The sequence below is a fragment of the Desmodus rotundus genome, chromosome 6, assembly GCF_022682495.2.
Source record: "Desmodus rotundus isolate HL8 chromosome 6, HLdesRot8A.1, whole genome shotgun sequence".
Taxonomy (NCBI): Eukaryota; Metazoa; Chordata; class Mammalia; order Chiroptera; family Phyllostomidae; genus Desmodus; species Desmodus rotundus.
Genome location: NC_071392.1, coordinates 146454744 through 146476249, shown reverse-complemented (window position 1 = coordinate 146476249; position 21506 = coordinate 146454744). Strand labels below are relative to the sequence as shown.

Below are 21506 nucleotides of genomic sequence, written 5' to 3'. Positions count from 1 at the left end.
TGAACAAACAATGCAGGCTCCACACTCAAGAACAAAGTTTGGAGTTGTGATCAAATAAATTAGCCACAAAACAAACCTGACATATTTAATGATAAACCTTATTATTGTGCTGAATGGTAATTAGAAAAAATGAAAATTTTGTTAGTTCTGCATGTATTTTTTTTTTGAAGGTTACAGAGTTTAATGGTTATCAAGTTAAGTGACTATGACTAGTGGGACAGTAGAGGGTCCGCCAGGACTTGGCCTGGTGGGGAATGTTCACTGGGCAATCCCGAACAACCCCATAGGCCAGACAGCTGCCAGTGTTGCTGTCTTCTTGCTCTTGTCGTTTCTGCCTCTGCCCAGGTTGTCCAACTTTTTGTGGACCACCATCATGCGGCCAATGATGGAATGGGCTCCTGAGAGGGAGATCTGATAGGAGTCTTGCAGAGACACCTCAGTCACACCGTTTTCCTCCACAGTCATGTTGCCCAGGTCTCCAATGTGCCTCTCTTCATCCTGGGGTCCACCATGGGTTTTGCAGAGAGGATTAAAGTAAGGACCTGCACTGGCACAGCCTTGGGTGTTGTCCCCAAACTCGTGGATGTGGAACCCGTGCTCGCCTCTGGTCAGCCCAGTGATGGTCCCGAAGACCTTGATGGGCCCTCCTGCTTGAAGCGGATGGTGCCCTGCACTGGGCCATCGCCCTTCAGCACGCACTGTCCTTCTTGTGGACTGTTTACTCTGATGCTTAGATGTAAATGAACCTTCAATGCACAAAGGCATAATTGGACATAAGCACATTCACACATGCTGGAAGGTGGAGATCTGGGATAGAAGTCTCCATGAGCTGAGCTCCTACATCAATTGATGCTCCTTCTCTGGCTCAGGGCTTTAGCTCCTGGGACCACCTGTTTCCGAGACTGTGATGTCCAAGCCTTCCCCCGCACTTCTCATTCTCTTCTAAGAGAAGAGGTTCTGGAAAAAAAGGATCTTTTTGTCTCTTTTCCATAAAAGGACATGTAACCACATTTGGTGATGTTGGCTGCTATAACAAATAGATCCCAGTTACATACTGATTCAAACCTGTCTTAGAACTTGGCCACACAATATACATCCAACATGATTCGGTCAGGGACAGCAGCATCTCAGAGGAAGTGGTGTTTGAGCTAAGATCTCAAACAGGATGAACAGAAATTATTTAGGGAAGACCATATCAGGCAGAGGGAGCAGCATGAATAAAGGCTCTCTGGTCAGAAGCAGCATGGCATGTTTGACTAGAAGAGATACCAGCATGGCTCAGAGACAGTGAATGACGAAAGTCTGCACAATGAGATCGGACAGACAGGCAGGGGGCAGGCCTTCTGAGGCCATTTAGCCATGTTAATGGATTTTGGCCTTTATCCCATGTACGCTGGGGAGCAATGGAGAGCATGTAAGTAGTGGAGTGTTGGGGGATGGGTGAGTGACATAATCACTGCAGCTACACAGTGAAGAATGAGTTAGAGTCTAAACTTCAGGAGACCAGGTAAGAGACTACTGCAGCCTCTGAAAAGATACGATAACGGGTGGAGAAAGAGAATTGAGTTAAGAAATCCTTAGATCACAAAATGGGTAGAACTTGGTTCTGGTGTTGGATTTGGGATGCCAAGTTCCTGGAGGTGAAGTTGACAAGAACTGGCCGGGCGATGGTGCCCTCAAGTGAGGCAGAGGATATGAAAGAGGATGCAGCTTGTGAGGATGGTGGCAGATTCAGACTGGGACAGGTTGGGTTTGGGGTGCAAGGTGGAGCTATCTAATGGGAGGTTAGCTAAGTGGGTCTGAAATTGAGAGGGGAATCTGGACTTAACATAGAGACTTGTGAGTACTCAACATTTAGATTTAGACTGACGTGCTGACAATGCATAAAGTATATTATTTAAGGTATACAGAGAAGCAAAGGTCAAAGACGGAGAAAAATAGCCAGGAGATTGTGGTGTGAAGAGAAGCCCCGAGGGCAGAGAAATTCTGGAAGGCAGGAACTGAAGGATGCCCGTGCACTGTGGTAGTGAGGAATATCATTGGGGGGCTTCAGTGCCAGCAGCGCAATGGGGCTAAAGTCGGAAACTAGCAACATGAGGGTGTAGAGGAGCAGACAGTGGGTGTAAATCACTCCTGGGAGAGTTTAAATGACAGAGGGCAGAGACAGATTTGACAGTGGCCATGGGAATTTGGGGTCTTGATGGAGGCACTTCATTCCATGACTCATTTATTATATCTGCCTGGAGTATATTTTATGTTCCAGTCACTAAATACAGTCATGCACTGCATAACAACCTTTTGGCCAGCAGCGGACCGCATATACCACAGTGGTCCCATAAGATTATAGTGGAGCAGAAAAATTCCTATGGCCCAGTGATGTTGCTGTAGCTGCTGTAATGTCTTCGCGTAACACATTATTCACGTGTGTGGTGATACTGATGTAAGCAAACCTACTGTGCTGCCAGCCGTATAAAATTATAGCACATACGATTACAGTAGTAGGCTATACCATCTGGGTTCACATGACGACGAAGTCACCTAACGGTGCATTTCTCAGAACAGAGCCTCACATGACTGTAGACACAGACTGTATGTGCTATAACGCACGACCCTGCCCTCAAGAAGCATGTGCTCTGAGTGATTCATCCCGCGGGACCCTGGGTTTTAGCAACATCACTGGGGGAGGAGGAAGAGAGGAAAGACTTAGCTGATGGGTTCTGTGACTCCTATACTGCTCTATATCACCCCATGTCTTGTTCATAGGCTTCCACATTTGAAACATTCTTTAAAAAATGCATTTTATTAAGAGAAAAAATTAGAAAAGGAGTGCTCTAGAGCAGCAATTTTCAACCTTTTTCTTCTCATGGCACACATAAACTAATTACTGAAATTCTCATCTGGCTATTGTTGTGTTGGCCATTGTCACTTTTTTATTTGACAATCTAAGGGAATAGAGGACAGTGCCCCTCAGTAGTCAGGTATTACATGTTTTAAAAATTCCTGCAGCGCACTGGTGTGCCTCTTGCAGCACACAGGTTGAAAATCACTGCTTTCAAGAATTTATCACTCTAGACCAGGGTCGGCGAACACTTTCTGTGAAGGACCAGACAGCAAATCTTTGGGGTGTTGTGGACCATACGGTAGTGCACACTCTGCTGGTGTAGTGTATACATACACTCTGCTAAGGCAGAGTGAAAACAGCTTTAGACAATGGGAATAGGCCAATGAAACTTTATTTATGAACACAGGAGGCAGCCCAGTTTGTCGACCCTTTCTAGAGGTCGATGATATGCAGCAGGACTTTTCAACCTAATATTCCTGAAACTATTTCTGTAAGACATGGGCTCTTATTTCAGAAGTAACCATGTGCTGGCTACTCTCAGTTTTTTTAGTTCCCAGCATTCTCTCACCCTTAGCTTCCTGACTTCTACATCCTACCAACTGGAGAGCTCTGGACACCATGAAAATTACTCTTCCTCAACCCCACACCCGTGTGTTTATCTTCACAACCTACCATCCATTTTATTTTCCCTCTCCATTACAAAAAAAAAAAAAAAAAGCTTGAGAGAACCATCCCTCAAACCAAGCAAAAACCTTAAAAAGTATTGGCGGAACACACACTGCCCTCATGAAAGCACAGTACTCATGGAATGAGTTTTTATTAATGGTACTTTGGGGAAACATTGGCCTTGAAAATTCTGATATGATGAGCCCCATATCACACCAGAAATCAGTAAACAGAAAAATAAGCCTCCATAGGCCAGACCCTGCCCAGGAGGGAGGCTGCTAGCTCCCCGAAAAAGAAAGCAGAGGCATTAGGAAATCTAGGAAGCCATCTCAGATCAGAGCTGAGTTGGGTGCTCTCTGGAGTGGGGTAACAAAATGACAAAAGGCCAAGGTAAGGGGATCTTCCATGGGCAGAGAGTAAACACCCTGTTGCCTTGTTTTGAAAAGCAGAGGGAGGGAAAGGACAGGGCAGAGGATGAAGGAATCGGCCATTTGAATCAAGCAGACCTGCATGGACACTAGCTGGCTTGGTATGAGATGGCTACACAGGCTGGGGGGTGAAGCCCTGTCCCCAGTATTGTTCTGGCTGACCTGGAGCTAATGATGTATATTCCTCTACTGGAATTCTCTAGGAATGCCTTGACAGAATACTTTGATAAAATTATAATGCAAACAACCTATTTAAAAACAAAAGCTGAGTCTTGAGAGTGCCAGAATCGGTGACACATGCCTTCAATAGGAAGTGGATTTGGGATCAGTTAACTTGAGACCCTGCAGGAGAGGAAAGAGTGTTGATAGAGGGAGATGATTTCAGAGCAGAGAGAAAAGGCTGGAGTGGTATGTAGCTGGACCAGCCAAGGGGAGGTAACAAGAGTAGATGGGATAGAAAAGAAGGGTGGGATTAAGAAGAGGATCAGGGCATCAACACATTTACTTTTTTCTGAGCCACAGGAAGTAGGGAAGAGGCAAGCAAGGTCAAAGTGAATTCTTGGGTCCTAGGCCTCCATTACTACCTGCCAGTGCCTCCCCCACTTTTAATATGATAAGAATGACCTCTGGCATTATTAAAATGGCAGATTCCTACCCATATTCCCAGAGACTCTGATTCAGGGTATAACTGGCGATTCAGAAAACCACAGTCTTTCAGGTCATGATGACTGCATTCAGAATCAGCCCTTAGAATCTACCAGGCTTCCTTTTGTTCATGGAGCAAAGGTGTTTAGGTCTGGGGATGCTGAGTATCAGTATGCTGAAGGGTGGAAATACTGCTTCTCTATAAAATTATTGTGACTTCAAACATGCAATATTTTACAAAGTTACTTCTCATTTGATCCTCATGACCCAGTGAGGTAAGCCAGGCATGAATTATGGGTCCCATTCTGTAGATGAGGCAGTGAGCCTCCCAGTGATATTTGCCCAAGGTTGCATAGCCAATAAATGACAGGGCAAGGACTGGAAACTGGACCTTCTGATCCCTTATCCATCATCTTTTCTCCCCACCCCACTGCTTCTCACTACTCCACCCAGAATCTTCATGATTGGCAGATTAAGGCCACAGAGTTAGCAGTTAGCTGACTAGGGTTGCAATTGGACTTGTGACTTTTAAACTTATTACTATCATATTTTAATGAAGCAATAGCAGGTTGGAATCACTTAGGCTTCTTGTTCAAAATACATATTCCCTGGCTCCAGTCTAAATGTGCTCAATCAGAAAAACAAAAATAAAATAAATAAATGTGCTCAATCAGAACCTCTGAGGTGGGGCTTGGGAGCCTACAATTTTATAAAAGCTCCCCAGCTGGTCTGCTGCTGAAGTGTTTGTGAATCAATGCAATATGCTAAGTGAAGTAAATTCAAAATCAACTTTCAACTCTTCCTGGACTTATTACCCAGGGAATGGATTAATCAGCATTTAGAGTCTGCCCCCACTTCTGCCTACTCCAAACCCCAAATCTACATTTTCTCATTGTTTTGTTCATTAGCAGCATTTCCTCAGGGAACAGAGATGTAATATAATTTGAATTAGTCTTTCAATTTGGGAGTGCTTTTGATGGTTTTTGTAGAAGATTGAAATTCTTCTCTTTACTCTCCCCCCAACCCCACCAAGTCACGGGCAGTCTATCAGAAACCTTAGATGGTAAGGGTATGGTTTTAAGGGCTGATAAAAATATCGACTTCTCAAACTGCAGTAGATGCTTCAAACACACACCTGATGTGATTGCTCATTCTGTGAGTGTTCTGCATGGAAAAGATCAACCCGCTCTCAAAATAGAATCCAGAGACACAAAGGAATCAGCAATAGCCTCACGTATTTGTACACAATGCAGTGTAGCTTCTGGTATTTTTATTAGCAATCAAAAGAGGCTTGTCACAGTCAGCCATCTGCTTGAGTCACTGCTGGGTGCAGTGGTCACGGCTTTAGAGAAGGAACACTGAAATCAAAGCCCCGGCTCATGGAAGAGTCACAGGCAGGGAGCTGACAGTGTCCTGCGAGTGACAGCCTTCAGCGTCCTGAAAGATCCAGTCATATTCTACGTCAGCACAACTTGCCTACATGCTTAGATCCTTAAAGAGGATACGCGGCTATGACATCAGGTGGAAGCTATTATATTTGTTCTTGTGGAGACGTTCAATATTTCAGAGTGGTGCCTGTAGTCCCATTAAAATTACAGACTTTCTTCCCCCTGCTGCTTTTTCCACATTCTAATACAGGCTTCTGAAAGAAAAAATGTAACTGAGCTAGAATGGGATTTTTCTCCAGGCAGTCAAAGACATCCTGACTCTGATCATTGGCCTTACATCCAAGGAATTACTTTTCCTCCTATACTTTTAAAAAATCAATGTTCAAAATCCTTCCATATGGGTAAAAATTTTTCTGTATCTGAGATTATTGTTTGATTAGGAAGTTAATAAAATGTTTTAAACTCTTTATTCCACATCTACTCCTGAGAATGGAGGTTTAGGGAGCAAAAAGCAGAGTTGCCACACCAGGAGCTCACCTCATATACTCAACATCAATGAAGATCTACAGCCTAAAATAAAGGCCAGAAGAAAGGAGATTATTGTTGTTTTGTTTTGTTTTGTTTTTGTAATTCAACCACCACCAAGGAGAAAGGTGTTTGGAACTGAGGATCACAAAAACAAAGTAGATTAGAAAAAAATTATTTTGAGATCTGAAAGCAATGATGACTAGGCCCAGAAAAAAATACTAAGGGATGGAGTTTTGATAGGTAAAGAAAAGAACAAATGGCTGTTTGTTGACAAGAATATAGTCACGCTTTTGCAAATATAAAGTCTGCCATGGAGAACAGTGATGGTCCCAGAGGGTCCTTAATCCATCCTATAAACATTACTTGGCATTTGTGCTGAATAAATCAAGGACAAAATAGGTGGGGGAATGTTACAGCTATTCCTCTAGAAAACTATCTCAGACTTGTGGGAGGTCAAGGAACAATCAAGGGTAGGCCACATTACAGCATGGCCGGTCCTACATTTGAAAACACATAAATTGATAGAATCTGTTCTCAGGGCGAACTTGGAGCCAGCCATAGAATTCAAACTTGATGTCTGGGCTTACACCAGCAACTGTAGCTGCTGTTTCATGTTCTTCTCCAGCCATCAGAGCTAGAGGCAACCAGGTGTGCTACCTGTTTACTGGGTCATATCCCCAAAACTTTTGTACAACCTGGCTAAAAATAAAATAGCCAGTTATTTTATCAACAAAAAATGAGTTTATTTGGGGATAGCAGAGGAATTGCAACTCTGGGCATAATGCACTATGGCAAATCATAGGCAATTTGGGAGAACAAAGGAGAGTAACATGCTTTTATAGAGGAAAGAAGGAAGTTGGAAGGGGCCATTTTGAAGAGAGGTTCATGGGAGGAGAGTCAGAGTTGTGTTGGCTTCTCATTGACTGAGTGTGGTGGTTTCTCATTGGCTGGAATGTTGCTGGGCAATGAGAAAATCTTCCTTCCTTCTGCTCTTGTAGTAAAGTAAGTTTCTTCCTGTCCAAATTTATAAAGCAGCTACTAAGGGTGCCTGCATGAGAGCCCCCCTTATGGTTTCCTGACTCTATTTAAATGAGGCCTTTCTTTATTTATTTTCTCAAGCCAAAGAAGTTTTCTATTTGTCTGTTTTCCTTAAAAATAATTCCTAAGTGTATTCCAAGTTAACAGACAGGTTTAATAATTTATTATTGTTATTTCTTTGTGGTAATTACTAAGAAGTGAAAGATTAGAAGTGTGAAATATTAACCGTGCAATTTTAACTGTTTTCAAAGGAAGATAAAATAAATGTCAGGTCCAACAAGGTCATGTATCCCTTCAGCAAATAATTGTCTCCATGCGCCTCTTTTGATGTATTGAAACAAATAAATTGCTAATGCTTTTCATTAACAGAAAGGAATTCATGTCTCTGCAACATTATAGAGTTTAGAGTCTAAAGCAAGCCCCCCAGACATTAGTCACTCTTTCTGGGTAATCATCTAAAAATAGGGATGGCCTTTTCAGCTGCCCTTTGTAGAATATTAAAAATGGGATGATAGAGGTGCCTTCTAATGTCCATTTCATAGGCTCTCTCTAACACTATTTATTTTCTTTCCCAAATTCTCCTGTTTTGGAGGAAGGAAGAACTTTGTATTAAAGGTTACAAAAATTGGGCTATGTTTCCTGAATTGTAGCATAATCAAAACTCTTTGATTCTGTGCAGACAGAAGCCCACTCAGACTAAAATAAGATACAGGGAGTTTATCATAAGGGTGTAGAAATGAAACCCCAAGAAAGTGCTAGGGGATGCATATGGGCTCCATGGAACTAGCAAGGGGAAAGCCACTGGAAACCAAGGTTACTGTCTCTGGTATGCCACATTCTCTCCTGCCTGGACCCATCTACAGTGAATTCATCTTCCTTATTTCATTATACTTTTCACAAACTATGGCCAAAGATCGCTGCTCTAAGCCCTCAAGTTCAAGTGACAAGCAGAGACTGCCTAGTGCCTCTCACTATCAATTCTAAATTCCTTGGAGAGGACATATAATGGATTGAGGTGGGGACTGGTGTCCCCCTCTGTTCCAATAACAAGGACAAAGGAGCAGAGCTGTGTAGTGCAAACATAGCTGCCAGGATCCACCACTGTAATAAGCAGCAGTATTCAAGAATGGGCTAGGTAGACACCCCCAAATGTGCTGACTACAACCTATCACTAACTTCATTATGTCAGCATGAAATGTTAAGACTGCCTGTGACCTATACATTCTGAGAAGCCCTGATTTCTAATCAGGAAGCTGACAGCTGAGTAAGGAACCAACCCAGAGAAGTGAATACAAGATTCAAGAAGAGTGATAAGTGCTCTGATAGAAATAATCAAAGAGCAGGGTCTCTTAACCTCAGAACTCTTGACATTTAGGGCTAGCTAATTCTTGGTTAGGGGGAGGAAGGGTTGTCTAATGCGTTGAAGGATACTCAGAGTGTCCTTGGCCTCTACTAATCTAGTGCCAATAGCATCCTGCCCTGACACCAGCTGTGACAACCAGAAATGGCTTCATACATTGCTAAATGTTCTCTGAGCAGGGAGTACTTTTGTCCCCATTGGGAATCATTGCACAGAGCAATATGAAGTCACAGAAGGGGACACCCAAAGCAGGTCTAGAGATCTGGAAAAGCTATCCAGAGAAGGTATGCTAGAACAAGAAGTTGAAGTTTTGAGAGGCAAGATGGAGTCAGCTAGATGAGTTAGGGCTGCTGGGTTGGGGAATGGCAGAGGGAGCGCATGTTTTCTGACTCATGGTTGTGTTACTCAGGACACTAATCCTTCAAAGTCCTGCTAGATCCTTGGTGAATACAGGCATACTTTGGAGATATTTCAAACTGAGATCCACACCACTTCAATAAAGCAAGTCATAATATCCCAATAAAGTATCTCAATAAAGGAAGTCATAATATTTTCACTGGTGGAGGGTCTTGCCTTCAATGTGTAAAGAATGCAACATCTGTGAGGCACAACCAAGTGAAGGGCAATAAAATGAGGTATGGTTGTAGAGAGTTCTGTGGTCAACAATTTAGATCCTCCTCTTGGACGTTCTAATATAATTTTTTTTTTTACAAAACACATTCTAGTACAGTAAAATCTCTTAGAAGTCCCAGGGAAAGGCACTCTTTTACCTTTGTAGTGCTCTTTCAAAAAGAGACAGGCTTTGGAAAGAGATTCCCTAGATCAGAATCCTGTTTCTACCACTTACCAGCTGTATGCCATTGAAGAGTTATGCAACCTGTCAAAACTTGGCTTACTTATCTGTAAAAATGAGATGATCATAACAGGAGCTATGTCATAGGGTGTCTGAGATAATACATCTAAGACTCCCTGCACCATTCTTGTCTTAAAAGAGGTGCTCAGCAAGTGTTATATGTTATAAACCTATAATTTCCCCCAAAAGATCTTGACCACAGAACTCAGTTTTAACTCTGAGAAACACATTTTAGAAAGTGTACAGAGTACTTGGAGCTACTCATCCATCAAAGTCTAACTTTATATCTTTTAACACACAGAACCTACCTGACTCCCTGGAAGGGTATGAGGATGAGACGGGGAATATGAATGGAAAAGGGCTTGGCACCTGTGGCAGGTGCTGTGAGGACCCTACCCTACAGTCAGTCTCAGCTTCCTTCCTACTAACAGAATCCTGCCTTTGTTCAGTGAAGTACTTTTTCCAGCCTCAAGAAATGGATCATGGTTGTTTTAAGCCAATTTTGACACTCTTTCACTTTTACTAATCAGCCTCTTTTTCCAGCATCACCTGTATTGAGGGGCAGCTATGCAACCCACTTTTGTCCAATAATATAAGTACATGCAAAAGGGATACTGTGGGAAGAAGGCTTCAAACATTTAAAACCAAATTTTCCAACACTGATCTCTACTCTCAGCCAAAATTCCACATAAATTTTTATAGTTTCTTAACTCTGTTTCCTCAACATCCTTCTCCCTAGAATGTTAATCTAACTATTTCTCTATTTCACCACCAGGAGAAGATGAACATTTGACTTCTTCCTGTTAAACCTCCCACCTTAACCTTGCCGTAGGCTCCTCTTTAATCTTGGGGAAAGAATGGCAGGTGGACTTTCATTCTTGTATAGGAAGACCTCTTGAAATTGCCTTGTGTAATTCAATTCTCTTCCCCCACTCCCTTTACATCCATAGGTATGCTTGCCTGTGAAGCAGCACCAAAACCTATGATTACATTTACTTTCCAGCCTCCTTTCTGAGGAAGAAATGTTTCGTCTTAATTTCCCAGTGTCACTGGAGGTTAGAAGTTCCCTAAAGCTCTGGTTGAGTTTCTCTGACTCTGCCAAGCCCCCACGTCAAGGAGTAAATTCCGTGAAAACAAACACTTCAAGAGTTCCTGGTGGAACATCACACTGAAACAACACTGCATTCCTTTAGCAAGGAAATGCATTTGCTTTATAGCTTCAGACTTTCCTTTATACGGTTTTCTTACAGCAAGGCCTGCCCTGAGCCAGCGCTCAATCCCATGACAACAGTTTGCAGTAATGGAGCTGCAGAACAGTGGTTGAGAGTGTGGCCCTGACTCCCTGGGTCCAAGTCCTGGCTCAACCTCTTCATACTGGGTCTTTGGACAAGTTGATTTCTTCAAGATGCCCACACTTCATCTATAAGATAGAGATAAAACAGTACTGGCCTCAAAGGACTCTTGTGAGCATTAAATGATACGATGCCTGGCACATGGCAAGCTCTCAGTAAACGTTGGGATTACTCTCCCATAAGAAAAAGTGAACAGACCAGTTTACTGACATAAAAAGATACATGATTCAGGAAGAGAGAGACAGGAAAGCACAATCACTGCGCTGTACCCTGAGTGATGTCATGGCTCTGTCTGGGAACAAGGATGCAGAACTAGAGAGCAGATGCCAAGGCGGATGAGAAGTGAGGATTACAGGAGCTTCTGGAAGCTTTGAAAGGCAATCTCAAATCCCAACTCCTAGGCACACAACAAAGCTGGGGAATGGAACTCATCTACTCTGTCTTGAAGTCCTCACCCTGGTTGTTTGCACTACCCAAAGGGACAGGCTGCACGGGTGGTTGAGCAGTCCAGACATAGGCCGATATGTATGTGTTGCTGTACCCAGAGAATTACCCTTGACTGTCAAGTCTGGTAGTGAAATTCGGAAGTTATATCAAAGAAACAGCACAAAGAGACAGAAAAAGCAGTGGATTCATGATGGATGGCTTGAGTCCTAGTCCTGCCTCAGGCAACGAGCAGGCTTAAAGGTCTTAATAAACTCACCTCTCCTGCTCTGTTAGTTTTCTCTGCTGTATAATCAGGTGAGACAGATAATCTTATATTACCTCTTCAGTTCCAAAATGTTATAATGGTAAAAACATAGTTGTGCCTATTTTCCCTAATTCCCCAGAGGAAGGAGTAAGGGAGGGAACTGGGTCACCTCCAATAAGAAATAACCAGGGAAAAGCCATGCAGAGTCTTCTAATTAGTAATGTACCACTTGAGTTCATCTTAGACACAAGCTGACCGAAATTCTAACATAAAGTAGAAGGGCTAAAATGGAAAAGAATCAACACCAAACATTTGGGAGGATGTGGAGAGACTGGCACGCCCACACACTGCTGCTGGGAGTGCACTTAGTACGACCAGTCTGGAAAGCAGTTCGGCAGTCTCTGCTAAAGCTCAGCCATGTGCATACTCTCTCATCCAGCAATTTCAGTCCTCAGATTATCACCCACACAAATGTTTACCTGTGTGCAGCAGAAGACACACACAAGAGCTCACAGCAGTGCCACAGGGAAGAGCTAAACACTGGAAACAGCCCATGCCTGCCTAGACACAGTGCAGACACAAATTCTGGTAGTTTCATACACCAAAACACCTCGTAGCCATAGAATGAAATGAATTACAGTACATTTGACACCATGGATGAACCTCACAAAATAAGCCCAACACAAAAATGTACAGATAGGTTGATTCCACTTATATAAAGTTTAAAAACAGTTGACATAAATATGTTGGAAATCAGGAGAGTGGTCACCATTTAAGAGTGATTAGTATGATTGGAAGGGGATGTGGGTTTGTTGAACTCTACTGTTTGCCTATCACTTACAAAAAGTTCTTGTTTCATACTTTGCTCTTAGTCATGAGCAAACTATGGTTTGTTCTTGGGTAATTATGTAAATCATACAACCATAGGCTGTCCACATCAGGTGGTATCCTAGAGATGTTCTAATCTAGGAACAGCAGATGGCCAACACGCGTCTCACCGTTTTGAGCTCTGCACCTGTAGCAGACATCACTAATCCACCATTGCATTCTTTCTCATGGAGCTGAATGAGAACAGTTTCAGTATTGTTCCCAACATGTAACCATGAAAGACGAAACCAATTTGTTATTTCTTGGGAAGTTCAACTCTATTCCTGCCAATACATGAGAAAATTGAGACTCATAGTGAAGATGTGCTCAAGACCATGCTGGCAGAGCTGGAACTGGAAGCCAATCTCTGACTTCCTAGGGCCATGTTTGTTCTGCCCCCTCCCCCGGTGTTTTCTAAAACACTCCGGTGAAACATGCATCATTGATTTACTGCTGCATTAAACAACATTGATTCACACAGTGAGAAAAATCGTTCTTTTTCGAACTTTCTGATCATATCAAAGAGGTCTTAGTTTGATGCTATTATGTCCTTAATACTCTATTTTTTAGAAGAAAGAGTGGTCCAAGTCCAGAGTCTGCAGTAGGCAATAGTATCTACTTAGACTTTAATATCACCATATTGCCTTTCCTTTATTTATACTTATGATTATTATCCAATCACAAGAAGCTTTCTACATGTGGCAGTGATGCCATATTCCTTTTAAAATAAAGTTTTTCAAGAGTCAGTATAAAGGCAAATACTAACTAAAAATCGTAGAGCATACAAATGTGGCGCCACAAAAAAGCTTGGGAAATACTGTGTGGCATCATGCACGTACTGTGTTCAGGACTCCTCGATACCTTCCTCTCCAGGACAAATAATGCTCTTCCCCCTTTCTTTACCAGAAAATACTTCCTGTCTCTTAGTTTTCCTCCTGCTCTCCACCTGCCCCTTCTCCAGGCTCTCGTCTGCCAGCCACCTTGCCTCTCCAGTTGCTAGACTCTGTCATTTTCAGCATAGCTCCCTCCACCTGCCAAAAACCCAATTTGAGCCTGCCTCTCTGCAAACCATATGGCCTGGCAGACAAGGCGGGCTCTATGTTGATTCAAGAGTTGAAAGCAAATCCGCTTAACCCCATCCTCCCTTCTTAGCAGGAGAGTAAGCAAACTTCATTGTCTTGTCTCTCCTATCCTGAGCCCAAAGATCGGTCCACCAAGTTAGCCCCATGGTGCTTGACCTGGATCCTGCTGCCTTGCTCCTCCACAGGAACTATTCTTAGACCTTTCTGGGCTCTCTTTTAGAAAATAGCATTTTGTGCTCCTCACTGGATGCATTTCAAGCTGACAAACCTTCCTTGGGTCAGAAGGGAATAGGGCCCAGCCAGCCTCTCTTGTGGTGCAGGGTAGTGAAGGCTCACAAAGGCTGGCCACAGGAGGCTGCAGGCCAGGCAGGCTTAGGGGTCTGCACACACAGTCTCTGATGGCACTGTCCTGGCAAGTCAGGCAGCTGGTCCTGGAGGTCAGCATCGCCCCATGCCCTCTCCGAATGGATGAGGTGAGGTAAAGCCACACCCGCCCGCTGGAGAAAAGGAAGAGAGAGAAGAAAGAGGAATGAAGGGGAAAGGGAGGGGAGAAAGGGAAAAGAGGAAGGTGGAGGGGACCAGCCCAAGACTACCTGTAGAGTTTTCTGAGACCACATAAAAGGTATCATAAGAGGGTATTCCAAACCATAGTGGGAGTGGGTGGCCCATTCACGGAAGCTCCAGTAAGGTAGGAAGAAGAGCTGACTGCACTCCACTGTGCACTGGCTGGGTTTCACTCAATCAGCATTAATTAGTGCCTGCTGTGTGCTAGGTGCTCGGGCTCCAGCAGTGCAGAGGACAGACAAGGTCCTCGTCTTCATGGAGCTGACACTGGAGCGCAGTAACGGAGCCATGGTAGCACGTGGGGCGGGAACCAGATTACCTGAGTTCTAAGCCCTGCTACCCTGCATCTTAGCTGGGTGACCTTGAATGTCCACTTAGACAAGAAAGTATACTTACCTGGAAAATGGGAATAATAAGAGCCCCACTTAAAGGGTCTTGGTAAAAATCCAAAGATACAATTAATATATGGCATAGTAAGCTTCTAGTGATACCTCACTATGGCTTTAATTTGCATTTTCTCAATGTCTAATACTGTATTTTGCCATGTATAATGCACATGTTTTTGCCCAAATTTTTGAGGGATAAATAAGGATCCACATTATACATGGGTAGTACTAATATATAAGTATTATTAATTCTTTTTTTATGCTTATGCATTAAAAGTGTAACTCTAGAAGGCAATAACTATATCCATATGCAAAGTAGTACCCTGGAATATGATAATCAGTTTTGTTTCTATATATAAATAAAAAATTAATTAAATTAAAAAATTAAAATGAAAGATTTTTTTCCCTGAAAGTTTGGGCCAACAACGTGAGTGTGCACATTATACACAGCAAAATATGGTAATGTTAAGCAACTTTTTATGTGCCTATTTGCCATTACAATTTCTTTTTTGGTAATATGTCCATTCAAATCTTTTGCCATTTGTATTGGGTTGTTTGTTTTATTACTAAGTGATAAGAAGTCCGGATGCAAGTCCAGATGCAGGTCCTTTAAATATATATATCAGATATATATTTTGCAAATATTTCTCCCAGACTGTGGCTTGTGTTTTTATTTTCTTAGTGGAGCCTTTCCTAAAGCAAAAAATTCTAAGTTTTTCTAATGCCCAATTTATAATTTTTTTCTTTCATAGATTGTGCTTTTGATAGCATATTTAAGAAACCTTTGCCTAACTTAGGTTTTAAAGTTTTATATCTTATATTTAGGATTTTGATCTATTTTAATTTTTTGGTGCATAGTGTGAAGTAAGGATCAAGGTTCCTTTTTTTTGCATAAGGATAAAAAAATTGCTTATGACTCTTTTTACAGACAAAAAAGTGAGGCCCCCAAGGAGGCCAAGTAAAGGGCTCAAGAGTCACACAGATTGTAAGAGATTGAGAGACACTTGAACTTAGGTCTCCCGATTCCAAACAAGATACTGTTTTCATGCTGCCTCCATTGCGTAAGTGCCTCCATTTTTGTAAAGGCAGTGGTAAGAGCCAGGCTTGGAGCAGACAGATACCAAGTCCTGGCTCTATCATACACCGTGGGCAAGTTACTCAGATCTTCTAGCCTCTCTTTTTTTTCATTTGCAAATAGTGTTAATAAGAGCACCTCCTCAAAATGTTGTGAGGGCTATTTGAACAAATTCATATGAAGTGCTTAGCACAGGCCTGGCATCTGTCAGGTACTTCATTCATGAGAGTCAGTGTGTTCGGATGGCTTGTCTCACTCCCTCAGTCCTTTTGTGTGTGTTCGGTGACCCTGATGGAGACTCCAGCAGACCCATGACTTTGTGGATCACTCTGGGGTAACAGAAAGTTCTACCACCACCTTAAATAGCATACATGGTCTCATGTTGGGGGTTATGATGCCTAGTCCCTTGTAATAATTTAAAAATGAATTGATTGTAAGTGAGACTTATGGTTTCCCTCTCTCTTTTCCTTCATGTAGGGCCAGCCACAGCCAGCGTCTGCCTTCTGAGCAGGTTGTGAGGTCAGCTTTTCATTTTTTTCTCCACTTCTTTTTCCTCGCTTACCAAATGTGGCTTCTGTTTTCTACTCTGTTGGAGTATGGAAGATAATAGGAAAGAATGAAATAGCCTGGCTCTGCTGGGAGACTGGGCTTTCCGGGTCTGCAAGAGTTACACAGGTTCCTTATTTTCTGAGCATGTCTCTCCAGTTGGATTCGTCTGTCTGCTATTCTCCTGGCACAGGTAGAACTTCTCTTTCGTATGACCGCTCCCCATTTCCCTCCTCAGAGTCAGTGTACTTTTCTGAAGGGCCACATAGTGCAAGCTCTCTGTTGGAGCAACTTGCCTTATGGGCAGGATTCCTTTTAAAACAGCTCCACATTAGCATCTCTACTACAGATTCTACATCTGGTCCCAAATCACCATGCAGAATCCCAAACCTGCCAATGCAGGAAACAACAGGTGCTCCCCATAGAGCAGCAACTCCGTTTCCTTCCCCCTTGTCATCTGCAGTAGAAAGTATTCAGGTTTCTCAAGTGTATATCAAACACTAGTCCCTCATGCCCACCTCCAACTTCAGTGGACATTTATCAGCATGACAAGTGGTCTTCTGACGAAGCTCCCTCCTTCCACCTGTAGTGAGAGGACAACTACCTCTCACCTCTCCTTCTGGAAGAGGGGATTCACCAAGTAGCAGAGCAATCCAAAGACAGCATGTCACAAATCCTTCTTCAAAATCTATTCTTGATCATTCAAACCCTGAAGCTGGTTATTTTTTTTATTATATTTTGGTTTATCACCTCACTTTGGAATTTCATTTCCATTGTTTCGTGTTCTGTTGTAGCGCTTTTAATTTGACATCTTGTTGTGTGATAGTGCTGGTCTGGTGGTCTCGCCAACAACCATCCTCCATTCCCCCTTGGCTAACTTAGGTGAACAGACCTAAGACAATTTGGTTGTCAGGCAAACATCAGATTCTTCTTAATGTAGGTTTAGCCTGTGGTGGTTAGAGGCAGGTGATACAGCTCTTTTCTTGCAACCTTGCTCTAAGATAGTGTCTTAAAGTGCAGCAAGTCTCAGCCAAAATTCACCAAGCATACAAATGTTTATTAGGAAGTAGGCAAACAACAGCTCTGTGTCTCTGCCTTTAGGTTCCCTGTGAAGCCCCTTGCAGAGAGGTCCAACAGAAAGAGATCCCTTTAAAGTGTGATTGGAGGCCCTGTGACTAAGTCAGCAGGTGGGATCCTCTATGGGACGATGCAAGGCCAAAGGGCTCTAGAACTCCCACCTCTGATACTGACAGCTAAGCATACTAGTTTCTTCTACCTTATTCATGCACAAGTTGTGGATCCTGCTACCCTACTCCTAACTGATCTTAAACACAACTTATTTTGCCAATAAAAACTTATTCCTAACACCCCTTATGCTAATTAACTAACCCAAAGTTATTGATTCAGATAAGGGCTCTTCACATGCTAATTAACCACTCATTCCTAGAGTGTTGATTAGTATTAACTTGCACATATACACATCACAGTACTTATTCTGAAGTAATTTAAATAAATTACCGTGCACACAATATCGCACCGACAGAACTCTGATTTTGTTTGGGCTGCCGCGTGCACAGCCCTGAGAGATGAATTGTGATTGCTTCTCCTAAATCAATCATGATGCACTTGACCTCGTTTTGTCACATACTCATTTTTCCATCCTCTCCTTGTAGTGATGGGTGGCCATATGCCCCAGTACTGGTCTACGAAACAGAAGGGGAAGTATTCTGAGAAATACTTTCCTTCCTGATATAAGATAGACACATGTAAGGCAACTTCTCAACCCCTTGGCTACCTTTGTTTCTGTCTTTGTATGTGGTCAGGAGATAATGTGATGCTTGTAGCCGAGGCAGCCACTTTGCAATCATGAGGCCTCCAAGTATGAGGATAAAGAGCTAAAATGCTGAGAATGTCAGAATGGAAAGGCCTGGGTTCTGATGATTTTGTTGCATCACCAACCATCCTTGGTACTTCTGTCTTTTTTCAGTGAGAAATAAATATATCTATGGTGTTAGTCATTTTTAGTTAGGTTTTCTATTATTTTCAGTCCTAAGTATTCCTGATACTTGGGCCTGGAATAAAGATGTAAGGGAGAGATCTTTCCTAAACATCTGAGGCCCTAAGGAAACACACACACACACTTTCCTCCCACTCGTAAGGCTTTGAAAACCTATTCTCCTCGGAGAGTTAGTGCAAACCCATCATTTCAGGGTGTTCTGACCAGTTTTAAGCTCAGTTTCTTCATCTCTAAAATAAGAAGAGTAGTATCTTCCCTAAAGACCTCATGGCTTAGAATAAAAATTAGCTAAAGTAATTTAAATGAGAGATGATTTGAGGCAGTGCTTAAAAGCACCTACCCTGGAACTGGATTGCCTGGCTTAAAATCACAGTTCTGCCAGTTGTAAATTGAAGGAGCAAATTATTTCTGTTCCTTAGTTTCCTCATCTGCAAAATGAGGATAAAAATTATAATTGTTTCAAAGGGCTTTTGATAGTCTTTAATGAGTTAATACATGTAAAGCATTTACAATAGTAACCAAGAAGAGTAAGCACACTATGTGTTAGCTATCATCATCATCATCATTATCATTATTATGACATCTAAAAGGGTTTTGAAAAATTAAGTGCACTATGTGAAAGCGTTAAGAGGTTAATGATAACATAACATCGATCACCCCCAAGTGAGAAATAAAATAGTATTAGTGAAATCACTACCAGGACTTATGATTTTAGAGAAGAAAAAGAACAAAGAGATAAGAAAAAAAAAAGAAAAGGAAGAGAAGAGAAAGGGATGAGAATGGTCGGGAAGTGAGAGGAAAAGGAAGAGGAGAGGAAATGTATGGCAAGTGAAATTGCATGGAGGGGAAATAAGCACAGAGTCACAAGAACAAGAAGAAACTGCTCATTTTCTTTGCAGCAGGCATCGCTGTAACTTTGGGAGAACATCATTCAAAGTGCACCGCTTCCCACAGAGAATAATGTGGCTTACCCACAATTTCATCAGTTGTGCCCAAGCTGCATTAAAAGCATTGGAGCCAGCCCTTCACCTTAGGGTAGTTCCATGTGGTATCATTATTTCCATGACAAACAAAATCTTTCCCAGGAAACAGAACAGAGAAAGTAACTAAAATGTCCTTACTGTGCTGAAAAATTCAGGATAGCTAAGCATTCCACACCTGCACGGTTGTGTTATGGTTGAGATAAGACATAAGGTGGTGCATAAGGGTCCTATTCTGAGTAGAGAATCAAGCATTAACATGTGCAGCTGACATGTGGGGTCCAGATACTGCATTTCCTGGTTCCTGGTATTCATTAAATCAGGAACCAGTAAATTCATTCCCAAGTCTAAAACCTTAAAGTTCAGCCCCTCTCCTCCCTTGGAAAGACCTATTTCTCATCTCTAGTCATGTTCCCTGGCTGGGATCTTGACCCCATTGTTCCCATGCACCCTCCATCTCTACCAGTTTCCTCCACCCTGGCGTAAAGGCCCAATAAATATTTTTGCAGTTCAAAAAAGAAAATGATGTATGTAAAGGGCCAAGCAGAGCTCTTAGGGATGTAGTGCTCCATCATAGCATTTAATAAATATTAGTTAGCCTTCATTTCCCTTCTGTAAATTAGGTCTTTCGTATCTCTCTATCTCAAACTTTCCAGAAGCAGTGAAATATAATCTTAAAGGTTAGCTGGCTTTGGTCACAACAGATGGGAAAAATGATCTCTAAGTGGATTATAATTTGCTAAGTTACTAAACACCTTATTTAAAAAATAAAATGGATTGTTGAAGGAATCCACTATTTCAATCATCAGAATCAAATTCATGAGTTCTACTATCAGTCAGAATATAGCGGTCCATAAAAGACTATCATTCCATAAAAACAACAAAAAATAGATAAACAAAAAAAAATCCTATTTCTCTTTAAAGCCTTTAAAGTCTACGAATACAAAAGAAAAACAATCTGTATAATCTGAGTCCAGAGAGGAAGGTCTTTTTAGATGTGTACAGACAGGAGACGATGTTCACCTCGAGGGGAGCTGCTGAGTCTGGCCAAGAGGCAAGCTTGCCATGGGCAAAGCCGAGTGGTGGGGACAAGGAGCAATCAGCCACACTGTTCCAGGCTATGCATAGGCCGGCATGGCAGATTGGAACCTGGTAAAGCTCCAAACTCAGAGTTAGTCCTTCCCACCCACCAATTTTCCCCCATAGGAATATTAATCTGTGACTGAATGATCAGAAAGCCTGGAATAAGGTGTGGAAAGCAGAGAGAGGGAGATCTCTTAGTCTTGTGGAGCTTAGGTCCCAAAACCTTGGAGGGGGAGGAGCCCAATCTCCCTCAAGACATTTAAACCAGAGGTGAACTGAATCTAACTCCACACTGGCCAATCAGCCCCAGTTCAGCTCATTTGCTAATTAAATTGATGAGTTCAGCCCCTAATAATAGCTTCATGTCAGACAAAAGGGAAGAAATGGCCATCTATTTCAGTCTCTACTGGCATTTTATACACTATGTGTGAAATACAATAAACAGTCATGACCGTGAAGAAGCTGAAAAATGTGACCCATAGTGAAGAGACACAAAAGCATGTCAATAGGCTCAGACCCACAGATGGGCCATATGATGACATTGTTACAAAAGGATTCATTTGTAATTATTATAAATATGTTAAAGAACTGAGAGAAAATGAAAGATTAAATGGAGTCAGAGATGGAGAATTTTATCAAATAAATAAAAACTATACAAAAGAGCCAAACAGAAATTTTATAACTGGAGTATATCATATCTTTAAAAAATATATTTGATAGGCTGAAGAGCAGAACAAAGGATTAACGTACTGTGAGTCAACAGGTTTATTCAACTGAAGCACAGAGAAAAAAATAAACTGAAAATAAGAATATCAAAGACTTGTGGAACAATATAAACTCTACTAACAAGTGTAATTGAAGTTTCATAAGTAGCGAAGAGAGACTAGAAAAGAAAAAAATATTTGAAGAGATAATGGCCCCAAATTTTCCAAAACGATAAAATACTTCAACCCACCAACATTTCAAAAGCATGACTAACACAAAGCAGAATAAACACAAAGAAAAACCTGTTATAGTCAAGCCGCTAAAAATCTAAGATAAATAAAAAATCTTAAAATCAGTCAGGAAAAAAATCATTCCGTCGATGGGAGTAACAATAAGAATTGTAACAGATT

General features: G+C 42.0%; 1 protein-coding gene across 1 annotated transcript; it reads right to left on the bottom strand.

Moving 5' to 3' along the window:
• Window positions 1–258: 258 nt before the first annotated feature.
• Window positions 259–765, bottom strand: LOC112319489 (superoxide dismutase [Cu-Zn]-like). The gene has a single exon (XM_071221850.1). The coding sequence runs from the start codon at window positions 763–765 to the stop codon at window positions 259–261; it is 507 nt and encodes a 168-aa protein (XP_071077951.1).
• Window positions 766–21506: the final 20741 nt, after the last annotated feature.

What these genes read in the sequence shown, in the direction of transcription:
- LOC112319489 (XM_071221850.1), bottom strand. Translation starts at nt 765, where the DNA reads ATGCCTTTGTGCATTGAAGGTTCATTTACATCTAAGCATCAGAGTAAA.